The sequence below is a fragment of the Drosophila rhopaloa genome, unplaced genomic scaffold, assembly GCF_018152115.1.
Source record: "Drosophila rhopaloa isolate 14029-0021.01 unplaced genomic scaffold, ASM1815211v1 contig_3, whole genome shotgun sequence".
Taxonomy (NCBI): Eukaryota; Metazoa; Arthropoda; class Insecta; order Diptera; family Drosophilidae; genus Drosophila; species Drosophila rhopaloa.
The window spans coordinates 17446200-17461829 of record NW_025335123.1 but is presented as its reverse complement, the minus strand read 5'-3'; the positions used below and the strand labels follow the sequence as shown (position 1 = coordinate 17461829).

The 15630-nt window shown below is 42.0% G+C and overlaps 2 protein-coding genes across 2 annotated transcripts; one reads left to right on the top strand and one right to left on the bottom strand.

The window, feature by feature from the left end:
* The first annotated feature begins 5737 nt into the window (after positions 1 to 5737).
* LOC108045275 lies at positions 5738 to 15627 on the top strand. The gene is made up of 6 exons (XM_017124550.1): positions 5738 to 8496; positions 9009 to 9462; positions 9515 to 10029; positions 12568 to 12929; positions 14882 to 15071; positions 15222 to 15627. Exons 1-6 carry the CDS (start codon positions 5787 to 5789, stop codon positions 15383 to 15385), a joined length of 4395 nt encoding a protein of 1464 aa, XP_016980039.1. The 5' UTR covers positions 5738 to 5786; the 3' UTR covers positions 15386 to 15627.
* Positions 10171 to 12243, bottom strand: LOC108045276. Its single transcript, XM_017124551.1, has 2 exons — positions 10957 to 12243; positions 10171 to 10844 (listed from the first exon to the last, which is right to left on the bottom strand). The coding sequence occupies exons 1-2, from the start codon at positions 12132 to 12134 to the stop codon at positions 10328 to 10330; spliced, it is 1695 nt and encodes a 564-aa protein (XP_016980040.1). The 5' UTR covers positions 12135 to 12243; the 3' UTR covers positions 10171 to 10327.
* Positions 15628 to 15630: the final 3 nt, after the last annotated feature.

Genomic DNA, 15630 nt, shown 5'->3' with positions numbered 1-15630 from the left:
TTGTTCTCCCAGAAGTCGGTCAAAAATTAAGCAAAACAAAATAAAAAAAAACAAAAGAAAACACACACGTAATTTGCCTGTTCTTGATCTTAATGATTTATTTTCGTAGCCTGCATTTGGCTACCGATCTACGTGGTTGTCTTTTAATTCTTGAGGATGCGGATGCAGTTCGATTCTGGGCTTTTTTAGCAATTGGCGATCTGTTCACTGTGTGTTAATCGCTCCACGAAAAATTCAAGACTGACGACCGGCGACAATCGTTTGGTTATTCGGACTGGCGACGCGAGTGGGAGTGAGATAGGTGGTTGTACACTTGAGAAAAAATCACCTACTTAATCGACATATTAATAAGAAAACAATTAGTTCTATTTGGTAAAAGAGTTTCTGCTTACACTATCTGTTTCTATTAAAGGTAATCATTTTGAGAAATGAGTTAAAAGCTAATTTGAGTATTTTTTATAATCTCGGAAACGTTTTTTTATTTCAGCAAAATAAAACAAAAACCTTTAAGCATTCCCCAAAATTATATTGCTTTTTTTGAATAGGCTGTTATATATAATTACTTAATCTAAAAACAATATTCACCAAAATATTTTTATCTGAAAATAAAAATATTGGTTATTTTCCAACATAGAGAAAAATTTTGTAACTGAGAAAAAATTTAGTAAATTTAATATATTGAACTACTTGAAAATCTACTTTATTTTTCTGAGTGTAAAAAGTGGGAGAGAGCCTTTCCCTCTACACCACCTCACCCCTCTCGCTCACTTCTTTGCTGGCTTATTACAAAAATATTCAGAAGATGGAGTGCGAAAGAGATGGCTGAACAACAGGTTGTCGATCAGCTGTTTTAATTAAATTACACAGTTCGCATAGCTGGCAACAGGTGGCGCTGCCCCGAGTGAATGAAGTCAATTAATGAATGGAATAAATAAGTAATAAGATAACGACTAAGTGCTTCGCTAATTGGGCGATTGGTGGATTCTAAAGGAAAGATAGCAGGGTAGTTTTAAGTTGCTGACTCAAGACGAATACAAAATTATTTTTCTTTTAATGAAATTGATTGCTGATGTTAATCATGCTTTAAGTATTTTTGCTTATTATACCTGGTTTTCATAAGGAATGGTTCTTAATAATTAGTAAATACCTAAAAATACAAGATCGCCAATCCCCAATTAGGATAAAATACATATGAAATATCAAGAATAATTTATTATAAATAAATGTACTAAAATAAAATATTTATGTTGGCTAGAAAGTTAGTCATCTAGGGTTAATTGGCTGTTTAATTTCTGCTTAATTATAATTGATTTTTATAAAAACTAATTAAAGCAACAGGCCAAGACGGTGAGAGAATATAGAATTTTATTAATGAATGTACACAAGAAAGAATTATGACTTTATACAACAATTATTATTTATTAGGATCAATTGATAACATATACAGAAAAAATTAGTATGCTATTTTTGTTGAGGAATTTGGTTTAAGAATATAAATGGAAATATATGTATATTAAATAATAATTAAGTTTACCCTAGGACTCCTGTTCAAGTGATATTAAATAGCTATGGTTTCTTTGGCTTTGTATATTACAAAATTGACAGCATACATTATTTAACCTGTAACGTAAGCAGTCAGAATTTACATAAGCTTTATTTCCTCCAGTGTAGACCCCTTCCATTGGATTCTATTGCGGGACACACGCTAACTATTTGAGCAGATCGCTCAATTGGAGACAGGCGGCGACCTCAGATCACAAAGAATCGCCAGTTGGACCCGGAGGCCCTGTCCCTGGCCATGAAAACAGATGGACAGCACACCCATGAGTCCATAAACCCATAGACATATGCCTAGCCACCCCACAATATTGAACATTGTCCCCTGATTTGGCATGATTCGCTTTTTCATTGGATGATGCTTGGGTGGATGGATGGGTGGCAATACTATAAAAAGATTCACATTTTGGGTCAGCCGACCCAATGACGAATACTCTCTAGGCAAAACGTGCGGACATCGAAGATCTATATAGTGATACTCTTACTATATATACCCAAGTTTAGCAATACTCAAGGTTCTTGTAAGTTACTTCTTAATATTTTTTTAACAACAAATATAAATTTTATAAATCATAAAAATAAATATTATGTATTAAGTGGATTACTTTTATGCATGTGCATACATTTTTGCAGGTTTAATACTTTTTAAATTTATTTAATTTTATTTTACTTTTGATGTATTTAAGTTAAACATATTTTGTAGGGCATTTGAAGTTCTGTCACCAATTTTTCTTTTTTGAGTACTTTATAATTCTTTCAAAACAAAAAAAAAAGCCTTAATAAAAACGAATAAATTGTATTAGCTAGCAAGATAAAAATGGATTGTTTTCATTAAAATGTCATCGAACTTCAGCTAATGATTTTTTATTATTTTCTGAATGAGCTGCAAAAATATTTGCTCTTTTCGATATTTGTATCAATTTAAGCTGGATTATTTGTTGAGGGTTGAACATTCCATTAGGGCTGAAAATACTTAAGTATTTTAAGATTGTTTTTTATTACTCTAAGGACGGCGAAATTTATGAGAAAACGTGAAAATTTTCCACTATCGCGTGCCAAAATTTTGGGCATTAGCACAACACCCATGAAGCTATTTTTGCGTTTGACATTTTTTGATGAAAAAACATTTGATTTTTTAAATATAATTATACTGTTGAATTTAGTTTAAACGATTATTACATTATTTATTTTTTTTTTATAAAATACAATCGAATGGTAAACATTATAAAATATTTTTTCTTTTTTCTAATGCCTACCGAATTTCCTGTGACTTTCGCTTTCAGCGCCGCACAAAGTCTCTCAACTTCTTAACTCATCTGAAACAGGTAGTTCTGCTTCTGCTTTTGCTATATATAATAGTATGTCTCCATATCTAGACATCTACATATGTGTGTGGTACCGCGGACATGCTTGGCTTCTGTTTAGATCGCCGACTTAAAAGAAAACTTGCAATTAAAAAATGTTGCTTTTATTTTTTTTGTCTTTCCCCTGCAAAGCGGCTTTTGTTAATACTGTTCAGTGGATTATTGTTATTAAAAGTCATACGGACAGTCCCCCTTTTATTCGCTTGAGGCGTTTTCGAAGCGTTTTCGTCAATTGCCGCTGGCTTGAAACTTTAAACGTTTTTTAGTGACGCTCCAGTAAGTACGAATAACCAGAGAATATTATTGTCTTAGTGCTGGTAATTACCCAGTGACAGATAGACATACCTGATTTTAAGGGCGGGGTCACCGCCCTTCGGGGAAAGTCACCAACAACAAGTCAACAAAAAAAATGTCCGCAGAAAATTATGAAAAAAAAAATCAGATTTAATTGGAGAATGCGTAGAAAGTGAAAGATCTGCAGAGTGGGCTGCGGATTTAGACATTGTCACCATATCCGAAATGGAGATCTCGATCTCTTAACTCATCTTGAAACTGATCCAAGTCACTTCGCGCCATTGTCACAGTTTGCGAAAGCGAAATCATGGTCTAAGATTTCCCAGATGAATTAAACCAAACATCTATTAATTCCTCTTGTACGAATTTCAGTGTTATCATTTTTTAAAAATCTATTGATTTAAATATACAATTTTGCATTTAACAGTCCCACATTTGATCAGAATTTATAAGATATTTTCAAATTTGTTTAATCATTTTAACAACATAATTATTGTTTTGTATAAAATATCATTGGGTTGCAAATGATAACATTTTATTAATATTCTGATAATAACATTTATTTCAAGGGTTATTACATTTATTATAGGTTTATTGTCTTAGTCACTCATGATGATTTTTAATGCTCATGATCAATTCTTTTTTTTAATTTTTCTCATTGTGAATTAATATTTTCCCACATACTAATGGTATTTTTCTTTTACTTTGTTGCCTTGTCTGGCCTTTTCATTCCAGTCCAAACTAAGTTGGGTGATGCGATGAGCCTTCGGACTTAATTATCGTCATTGCCAGCAATTTAATGTTGGCTTTTAGAGCCTGAGCCCCGCCCCCTCCTCCGCAGCCACCCGCCTCTGGACAAGTCCGACCTGTTGGCCCACCTCCGGCGCCTGATCCTCCAGAAAGGCAAGAGTAGTGTCGCATAAGTGGGTCACCAGTGCCACAGCCACGCCGCACACTGCATGCCACATACAAATGACCTAGCCGAGATTGCCACCACATGACTGGCTCATCCAATCTGCTGGGATGCGTGCCTCCATAAAGTGGAATCACTTGGGAGACACTGAGCAAAAATCCCTGCTAATTTGGCGATTTTATCCAGTTGGTAAAATCTACAACTATTTTAAAAATATATATATATATATGTAATATATTATGCAATACAGTTATACCATATATTTATTGATTTTATTTTAATTAAATATAAATACTATTAATAAAGGCTACTTTGATGGTTAGAGTATAGTCATGTTCCGAACTGAAATTGTCACAATAATTTTTAATATTTTTTTAAATTTAAATAGTGGGCCAAAAGCTTACTTTGGATATAGTTTAAATAATTTGGTTTTGAAGATATATAGTTCTTAGTTAATTTTTATTAAATTGAAGACAAACAAACTATTAATTGTCTAATAAATTTATATATTTTTTGTGATATGAATTTGTAAAAACGCTCTAAGCAACAGTAGTTATACCCGTTACTCGTAGAGTAAAAGGGTATATTGTATTCGTGCAAAAGTATGTAACAGCTAGAAGGAAGCGTTTCCGACCCTATAAAGTATATATATTCTTGATCAGGATCACTAGCCGAGTCGATCTAGCCATGTCCGTCTGTCCGTCTGTCCGTCTGTCCGTCTGTCTGTCCGTCTGTCTGTCTGTCCGTATGAACGCTGAGATCTCGGAAACTATAAAAGCTAGAAGATTGGCATTTTGCATGTAGATTTTAGAAGTTCCTACGCAGCGCAAGTTTGTTTCAAAATGGTGCCACGCCCCCTTTAACGCCCATAATCGCTTATATACGATTTTAAAAATTTAAATATTTCGGAAAAGTAAAAATGCAGTTTTATTGTGTTTATCAATACCTATCGAAATGTAGAAGAAATTTTTCAAATCGGACCATTCGTTAAAAAGTTATGCGTGATCAAAGTTTCTATCTCCATCTCCCTCGCACTCCCTTTACCTGAGTAACGGGTATCTGATAGTCGGGGCACCCGACTATAGCGTTCTCTCTTGTTTTTGAGTGTGTTAATGCTGAAATATAAGAAACATTAAATTGCGACCTATATAAGACATAACAAATAATCTCCTTAAGAACTACCCATATTTTCTGAGGTCTTTCCTTTTCATATCTCCGACTCCGTAACTTTTCCAGCACTTAACCCATAACCCAGCATCGGTGATTAGATCGGCCATTTGGCATGCCTCGATAACTGTCGCAAGGCCAGTTGAGCGGCAGTTGAAAGTGGATAGCAGATAGCAGATAGCAGATAGAAGCTAGTTGGTGGTTGCAAGTTGGCAGTTGGAAGTTACCAGCGATCTGCGGCCAGAACGTTCGGCGGGTTCAAGTGAGGGGCTCAAAAACCCGAGACTTTTATGTTTAGAGGAGGAGGCAGCGTTAGGGGCCAAAAGCCAAGTGGCCGAAACTGTGATGGCGAAGGGGTCTGAAGACGGGGCTTTCTCCGACCGGCTGAGTTGGGCTCGCGACTTGGGGCTCGTTTCATTTGCCAACCAGCCGCGCAGCCAAACAGTCATCATCATCATCGTGGTCGTGGAGCAGAGGCGAGTGAATAAGACATGGGAATTGAGCTACCCGTTGGGCTCTTCATCGTGATCGCGGTGGATGTCTTGGTCTTGATCGCGGTCCATCCAACCGAGGCCATCGACTTTGGCTATCATCCGAGCGCCGAGGAGTTCGACAGCCTGTTGCGCCAGACCTGGGGTCGTGATCTCCTCCAGCGTCGCGTCCAGGAACGTCGATTCGTGCCGCGCTACCAGCACCAGACCTCCATTCGCTTCGAGCCGCCCGAATTGGATTTCCAGCTGTTCGGCCAGGAGGATCATCAGGATCATCCCTCGCAGCCGTATGTCTTTGAGTCGGTGGAGGAGAGTCAGCCCTCATCCACATCCGACCAGTTTCACGTGCAGAGCGAGCTGCTGGAGATCAAGGAGCCCAGACCCAAGCCGAAACCCATTAGCACAGGCAACGCCACCACGTTTCCCATATACTTCACCCACCCAACCACCGGGATTGTGTACGCCATCAGTCAGGTGGGAGTGGGTCAGAACCCGAGTCCTATAACCACCCAAAGTCGCAACGATAGCAATGGCATTGCCATCTATGTGACCAAGGCCCAATACGATGCCGATCTGGAGAGTCTGCGAAGGCAATATGAACAGCACTGCCAGTCCATGTCATCTGGAACGGTGATATCCACCCTGAATGTGAATCCTGTCCAGGAGGGAGGAACCACCGCCAGACCACAGATCATTCGATTGAAGAAGCCCAAGAATCCACTGACCAAACCCAGTAACAAGTTGCCCAAGCCAAGTCATCGACCACCGCCTGTGATGGTGACCAGTGGACCAATCAACCACGTAAGCGATCAGCTGCTCAAGTTGCCCCACCGTGGCGGCAGCACCACCACCACCACCACCAGCACCACTCCAAGGCCAAATACGAGGAGAAAGAAGCGCAAGAAGAAGCCAAAAAACAAGACTAAAGTGATCAAAAAGAGGCCGGGTTATGGGGGGAATAACACCCGAGATCAGCCGGGACCTTTGCCCATTTATTTGGGTAAGAGACCCAGCACCACCAGCAGCACCACCATGCGACCACCGCCGGCTTATACCCAACTGGAGAAACCACATATGCCACACGCCACTCTACCCACCACCAATGTCTTCAGTCAGCATTTACTGAGAACCGGCGAGGAGCCAACGGAAGAAAGTGAAACACTGGAAGAACAGGAACCATTTGAAATAGTCGAACCAGTACATCTCAGAAGACGCCGTTCGTTGGAAGATTGGGCAGGAGGAAAACATGGAGTTCAACTAATGGAACCACTTCATCAAAAAAGACATTCCACTTTGAAGACTCTGACTAAAATAGGAATATTAAACAGTGCTGTTAATAAATCTAGAAACAAATTCGAAAATCGTGCAGAAGAAGTAGGAGGGCTCAAGAAAGAAGACTCTTATCCCCGACGACAACGTTTTTTAAAGAATCCTAGTAAAGGAGTGGGAAAAATTGGTGGATCTCCCAAAGAAACTGATGCATCTAAAAAATTTCACACCAGACATCGTCGTTCCTTGGAGACTCAAAAAAATGAGGGAACACAAAAGTCTATACCACAAAAATCTTTAGAACAAGTAGAACCACAAAAAGGAGTCATAAAAGAACAACAAAAAGTGGTAGCAAAAGGATCAAAGGTGTCCCAAAAAATATTATCAAAAGGATCACAAAACGCGGTAGCAGCGCGACGGGTGAGTACTCCCAAAAGACGCTCACCCAAAGGAAGTTCCAGGAAGCGAAAAACCAAACAAGAACCACCGCCACAAAGCACCCAAAAGAAAGAGCAGAATACAGGGGGTGTGGGCCACTTACCCATCGCCCTTCATTTGCTCCACAGAAATCACAGCCAGGATGAAAGGAAAGAAGCGCCAAAAACCAACTATAAAAATAAAACCAAGACCAAGGAACGCAAACGAGGAAGACCCGAGTTGCCCAGTTTTGATGTATTCGAACTTCTGTCCGGTGGGGATTACGAGGATGAAGAGGAGGAGGACGATGATGACTACTATTTTGAAGATGGGGAGAAGGATAAGGATAAGCATAAGGATGATCAAGACCCCAATCAAAGTGGCAGCACAGAGGCTCAGAGTGATCTCAAAGAGGATAGCAGTTCGGCGGAGGAGGGCGCTGATTTTGGAGCTATGGTGGAGGAGGAAACGACCACATCTACGATATCCAGCAGCGAGGAAGAGGATGCCACATCGAGCACCAAGAACTCCATGGCCAAGAAGAAGATTCGCATCAAGAGGCGGCCAGTGAACTCGGATGAGGATTACGATGATGACGAGGACTCCGGAATTGGTGGCTTCTTTCGCATGATCTTCTATCCCGTCCAAATGGCCATGTCCCGCCTGATGGATGGCTTTGGCAGTCCCGATGAGGAGGACGATGACAAGGACCCACCCAGTCCACCCGTGTCCAAGTACCCAAGCTACACCCTCTATCACAGTGCCCACAGCAATGAGGCCTATGCCGAACCGGAGGATGAGGATTCGGAGGACGACGACGGTGATGACTCCTCCTCGCTGGGGAGCTGGTTTAGCTCCTGGTTTGGCCTGCAGCGACGCACCAAGAAGATCGGCAGCACCAGCACCACCACCATGGTGCCAGTGGCACAACCACCGCCCACCAAGGAGCCACCCGGCTGGCTGGAGTCCTGGTTTGGATTCGGAAAAACCACCGCGGAGCCGGACGCCGAGGATGACTATGACAGTGAGTACCACCAAAAAGAGGGGAACTAATTTGAAAGGGAAACCATAGTCAGCTTTTTATTTTAGTTGAAAATATAAACGTTCAAATTATTTAAAAATCAAATGAATAAGAGATTGCATTTTGTTTTTTTTTTGCCATTTAAAACAGACTTATAATTAAAACATCCTCACACTTGATTAGTTCTAAAATCCAGAAATGATTTGGCAATTTACTCAAATGTATTTTGTTCTATAATTAGAATTTAATTTCCGTTTACTTCCATCGTTTTCATATTTGCCATAACATCTAATTACTATGCAATTAAAAGAGAACTTTGTAAAATTCTTGTTATTCGAGTGGTTCAGTTAATGGCGAGATTGGCTGAATGAGCAGGAAGATAAAAGGGAAAAGCCAGAACCCCATTGAATGGCTAACGGTGCGGGTTCTCGTTTTCCTTCACGCTTTCTGCACCGCAGTGAAAAACCCACAAAGTCAGAGCCAAAGCCAATATATGACTTTTCCCCCTTCCACAGAATGGTTTTCCAGCTGGTTCGATTCGAGGCCGAAACGAAAGGTCAGACGCCGTTCCACCACCTCAACGTCGACCACCTCAACCACGACGACGACCCACACACCATCGGCGGCGGCCCAAGTGCCCATCCTGACCATTGTGGATCCGCTGAGGAATCCACAGAATTGGATTGGCATACTCGCCCACCACATTGTCAATTCCACCGGCAATGCCATGGCCTCCACAACCACCAGCAATCCGCTGCTCCAGGCGCTGGCCACTCGGATGACGACCAGGGGAACCACTAGCACCTCAACCACCACATCCAGACCGGAGGTTCCCAGGCGCATAAGCTATGACAAGTACCAGATCTGGCGTCTCAAGCCGCAGGATGAGGAGCAGGTGCGCGCACTGGAGGAGTTCAAAAAGGGCGAGGACGGGGTGAAGATGCACTGGCTGAAGGGACCCAGCCTAAGGTTAGTTTTACACCAAATCTTTGTTATACCTGTTTCAATCTTTGTTTTGTAGAGGTCTCACCGATGTCCTGGTGCCCCCCAAGATGCTCGTGGACTTCCAGGGCACTTTGAACTACGAAAGCATCGCGCACGAAGTGCTCATCTTTGATGTGGGCAAGGCCATTGCCTACGAGCTGACCAAAGAGGATTACCTCCACACCACTCGTCCCTCGAAGCCGCGACCCACTACTCCGCCGCCCATGACCTGGAATCGCTACCACAACCACGATGAGATCGTAAAGTATCTGGAGACGATGCGCATGCGCCACCCACAACTGGTCGAGCTCATTCACATTGGTCGCTCCTACGAAGGTCGACCCTTGATTGTGGTGAAGATCGAGTCCAAGCAATCTGCGGCGATGGCGAATAGCGAGGGTCTGCAGACAGTCAAGCGGCCGAAGCGGAAACGGAAGTCAGGCCAGGCCAATGCCGTGTTCGTGGAGGCCGGAGCTCAGGGATTGGCCTGGATCGGACCCGCGACGGCCACCTGGATGATAGCAGAGCTCCTGCGACTGATGAAGACAAACAGTGAGTAGGGGCATTATTTAATCTCCAAGATTTCCTTTTATATACAATTGATAGTGTAATTGAAATAGTTTTTCCCAATCAACAACTATTTTTTTGCCTTCTGTACTTGATAAACTTCTTCAAAGAAACCAACCCCTAGCATTGAACCTTTTAAAAAGTTTATTGAACTTGAAATTTTGATCCAGTATGTGTAGAAGTGGAAGACTCCCGTGACCATAGATCCCCCCTCTCAGTTTCAAGTCAGTTGAATTCATAACTTGCTTTTGGCGCCCAACGTGGGGTAGTGGGTCCTCGCTGGCTATTGCATCATGCGGGCCAACACGTCACGCAGCCAAAGGACAATGGTTGGCGGCTGCTTCATCTCTGTGGGTATGGCATATCGTCTGGAGCTGAGGAAAATGGCCCGACCCTCGCAGTCGGTGTAACGCGGCTTTCGGTGGGAGTGGAGCTCCATTTTGGCACTGCACATCCGACGGCAGCCACCTCCATCGCTCGTTTCCTTCTTGGTTTTGGGCTTATGCGGACAGCTCCTGGCCTTGTGGGCAAAGCTCTTGGGCTTGCTTTTCGCCGTGGATTTGGCAGACCGGTGGAATGGGCATCCACCTTTGGACCTGGAACGAGCGCGATCACGGGCATGGCAGCAGGAACCACTGCTGTTGGTCACCTGTGAAATGGCGAAGGCGACGAGCAGCAGCCCGAACACAATGGCCACCGCCACCTGGACATTGCGCTCGGCGTTCTTCAGGTCCACGAGCAGCTGAACAACGTGGTAGCCCAGAGTAATCCAGAATGTTATGGTGCAAATGGCAAAGAATCTGGGGGTAGAGGGTTATTAGAGATGGGTTATTAGAGACTAGAGTGTTCTTTAGACGATCTCGTTAAGCTAGAGAGATAGAGCACTGTTCTATTCCTTGCAAAGATACTCACACTAGCACGCCGAGGACCTCTAGTAGAAAGGTGATGAAGAAGTTCAACTGGTCACTGCCTAAATCGACGCCAAAGGATCCGCGCTGTCCAGAGGAACCTGATGAAGGTCCATGCCCTGGTCCGGGGCCAGATCCAACTGGCTTATAGCCACCTCCGGCAGGATAAGCTCCGCCAGGATAACCTCCACCAGGATAACCTCCACCAGGATAAGCGGCGCCAGGATAAGCGCCACCAGGTCCACCCCCAGGACCCACTGCCGAGACTTGGACACCGCGAATGGCGCTGTTCAAGGGTGCACCTCCCGATCCCTGGGCCGCTGCCGTTACCGCCGGCAACATGAAGCTACCCGGCTCGATGCCGTGGGCCTCACTGCATCCGGCATCGCAGCCAGTGCCATAGCCACAGTCGTCCTCGCAGGCGGTGCCCAGAGTGCATCGGTTGTGGCCCATGGTGGCGGTGCCCAGGTGGATGGCGAAGCCCAGAGTGTCCCTGCCCGTGTGTCCCGTCACGGACTGATGCTGCTGCTGCTGCGCCCAGGCACCACGGCAGGCTCCGATATCCGGACTACTGCTTGCCCGCTGGTCATCCTCTTCGTAATCATCGTAGGTGGTGCCGGACATCATGCTGCTATTCCTGTTCCGATCGAAGTACGAATTTGCGCCGAAATTAACGCCGCCACCGTTGTCAGTTTCAGCGACATTGGGTCCAAATCGCAGATTGTTCGCAACGGAGGTTGCCCGCGACGAGGTGCTGAAGACCTCCGGCACCTCCACCGATATCCGGGGACTATCCGAATCCCTGGGACCAGCGAACGCAATCAGATGTCCGTGCACCGCCGATCCCCTGGGACTGGCCGACGCCGCGCTGACCATCACCCCGGGCGACACATCCGAGGTCTCCGATTGGCCGGACTCTCGTTCGTCTGTGAATCCCACACCTCCGCTCTCTGGAGTTTCAGTGACTTGCAATCCTCGCGGAGATCTTGTGAGGCGGGAGACCCTGTTAAGACGTCCGCCCAGAAGGGATGTGATGGTGGGTGAGACTCCATTGCCCGTTGGCTGGTTATATGCCACTTCGGGACTAGCCGATGAGGAGCGACTTCCTCTTCCCGAACCCGAAGCATTGGACTTGGGCGTCAAGAGGTGGCGCGAGGACTTGCGGGGCCTTCGCCTCTCCATCGCCAACCACCTGATCCGACTGGAGGACAAGTGGCGAGCTGTGGCTGCCTAAAGTTCTTACACTGCACTCTTGATTTTTGGTTTTCCGAATCGGTTGACTGCCGACTTGACAAAGGGATAACTAATACGACATGAGTTAAGGGGGCGAGGCTACGTAGATCGGTTAAAAAATGTACATTATTTTCACGGGAAACCTTTCCTTTCATTAGCAATAATAATTTTATAAATATAATAGTGCTTTTCGATTTTTGCATAGAGCTCTGGCTCATAAACTATTCATATTTCTTACCCATTTTAAGACTATTTTATGTTTAAGTTTGGAGATCAATATTATTCCTTTATTTATATAAAAAAAACTTCCTATTATATTTTCACATTGACCCTGCCTAAAAACCTATATAAACATTATAATAATATTTTGGGTACCCAACAGAAAGCAACGAGGAAGTGGAGTTCATCAGGAACACCACCTGGTATATAATGCCGGTTCTAAATCCGGACGGATATGCGTACAGCCACGAGTACGATCGGTTTTGGAAGAAGTCGCGATCGCAGCACCAGGCTCCGCCTCCCAGTGGCCTCCTCGACTCGGCGATGACGTGGCTCCAGCAGAAACGCGGCCCGGACAAGGTCTGCTATGGGGTGGATCTGGACAGGAACTGGCTCTACCATTGGGGCAAGCGGGGCAGCTCCAAGGCGCCCTGCAACGAGTTCTACGCAGGTCCGGCGCCATTTTCCGAACCGGAAACCAAGGCCGTCTCCGAATTTCTCATGGACTACAGAACGCAGATTAAGGTATGCCTAGAAAAAGTATACGAAACGATGTATTTACTTTTTGAATAGGGTTCTTTATACATATATTATAAAGAATGAATGAATGATGCTTAGGAAAATCATTTTAGTTTAACAAGATTTTAAGTCTTGACTCCATGAACTTTTGGTTTAAGCCACATTTTTCTCTTTACACATTTTCTATTGAAAATTTTACAAAAAAAAGCTGAGACTTGATTGCAAATTTTGTTACGAATTCAACAAGGTATGCCATTTTATTACTGGAAAATTTTTGGCGTTGTTATCGTAAAAATACTGATATTTTTGACCGAAAAATGGTTAAATCCCAATTTTTTACATATTTCTTGAGGTTTTCATCATGATTTTTCTGGAAAATTTTACAAAAAAAACTGTGAATGCAGTTCGATTGAAAATTTTGTTACGAGTTCAACAAGGTATGCCATTTCAATATTGGACACTTTTAAGCGTTGTTATCGTAAAAATACTGATATTTTTGAGCGAAAAATGGTTAAATCCCAATTTTTTACATATTTCTTGAGGTTTTCATCATGATTTTTCTCGAAAATTTTACAAAAAAAACTGTGAATGCAGTTCAATTGAAAATTTTGTTACGAGTTCAACAAGGTATGCCATTTCAATATTGGACAATTTTTGGCGTTGTTATCGTAAAAATACTGATATTTTTGAGCGAAAAATGGTTCAATCCCAATTCTTTACATATTTCTGGAGGTTTTCATCATGATTTTTCTCGAAAATTTTACAACAAAAACTAAGAATGCAGTTCGATTGGAAATTTTGTTACAAGTTCAACAAGGTATGCCATTTTATTATTGGACAATTTTTGGCGTTGTTATCGTAAAAATACTGATATTTTTGACCGAAAAATGGTTAAATCCCAATTTTTTACATATTTCTTGAGGTTTTCATCATGATTTTTCTGGAAAATTTTACAAAAAAAACTGTGAATGCAGTTCGATTGAAAATTTTGTTACGAGTTCAACAAGGTATGCCATTTCAATATTGGACACTTTTAAGCGTTGTTATCGTAAAAATACTGATATTTTTGAGCGAAAAATGGTTAAATCCCAATTTTTTACATATTTCTTGAGGTTTTCATCATGATTTTTCTCGAAAATTTTACAAAAAAAACTGTGAATGCAACTCGATTGGAAATTTTGTTACGAGTTCAACAAGGTATGCCATTTCAATATTGGACAATTTTTGGCGTTGTTATCGTAAAAATACTGATATTTTTGAGCGAAAAATGGTTAAATCCCAATTTTTTACATATTTCTTGAGGTTTTCATCATGATTTTTCTCGAAAATTTTACAAAAAAAACTGTGAATGCAGTTCAATTGAAAATTTTGTTACGAGTTCAACAAGGTATGCCATTTCAATATTGGACAATTTTTGGCGTTGTTATCGTAAAAATACTGATATTTTTGAGCGAAAAATGGTTCAATCCCAATTCTTTACATATTTCTGGAGGTTTTCATCATGATTTTTCTCGAAAATTTTACAACAAAAACTAAGAATGCAGTTCGATTGGAAATTTTGTTACAAGTTCAACAAGGTATGCCATTTTATTATTGGACAATTTTTGGCGTTGTTATCGTAAAAATACTGATATTTTTGAGCGAAAAATGGTTTAAAATCCAATTTTTCACATATCACATTTTTTTTAACCCCATGGTTTTTTTCAAAAATTTTACAAAAAAATCTGTGACGCCACTCGATTTGAAATTTTGTTACAAATTTAACAAGGTAGGGCATTCCATTATTGGACAAATTTTTGCATTGTTATCGCCAAAATACTGATATATTTAAGAGAAAAATAGTTTAAAATTGTTTATTGTTTATTGAACTGTTTATTGAACTCGCAACGAAGTTCCCAATTATTTGCCATTAAAAAATGTATACATAATTATGTAAAATATGTTCGTCATTCTTTCAGCTATATATATCCCTGCAGGCCTATGGTCAAGTGATTTCGTATCCGGTGAAGGCCAATTCAACTTTTAATTCGGAAAGGTTGGACGATTTTCTGGATGTGGCAATGGTGGGCACCGATGGATTGCGAAAGAAGGGCAGTAAATCCCGATACAAAGTAGACGCATCCAACGATCTTATTGAGCAGCGTTCGGGTGCGTATTATAGTTTATATTATCCAAATACTTTCCTAACTCCGAAAATGTATACCATCTTCTTTTAGTTACAAAATGTATTTACCATTTAAGTTATCCGCTTTCCGAATTCTACTTCTCCTAATCCTTTGTTATCCTTCATTTTTCCAGGCTGTGCCGACGCTTTTGCGGCATACGAAATCGGAATACCCTTCAGCTATACGCTCCAGCTGGCGGACAATGGAGTGCATGGCTATCTGCTGCCCAGCAGCGCCATCGAGCCCACGGCTCGCGATGCCTTCGAGATCGTCAGCGGAATGCTGGACTATATTTAAAGCTCCGATTTAGATCAATCAATACAAATCGGGAGCAGCAGGGATTCGGGGTGGGGCTACATGTGAGAGAGTTCTAGTTCCTTTTATCGCGCTTTGGTGGCTTGCGTTCCGGAGATTACTTGCCACATTTCCGGAATACATTCTCCAATAATATTAGCTTAATCACATATGCATTTTATGTATTCCAAATTTTTTTTTTATTATACAAAAATTTAATGATTTGATATTTTTACTAAGCCTAAAAA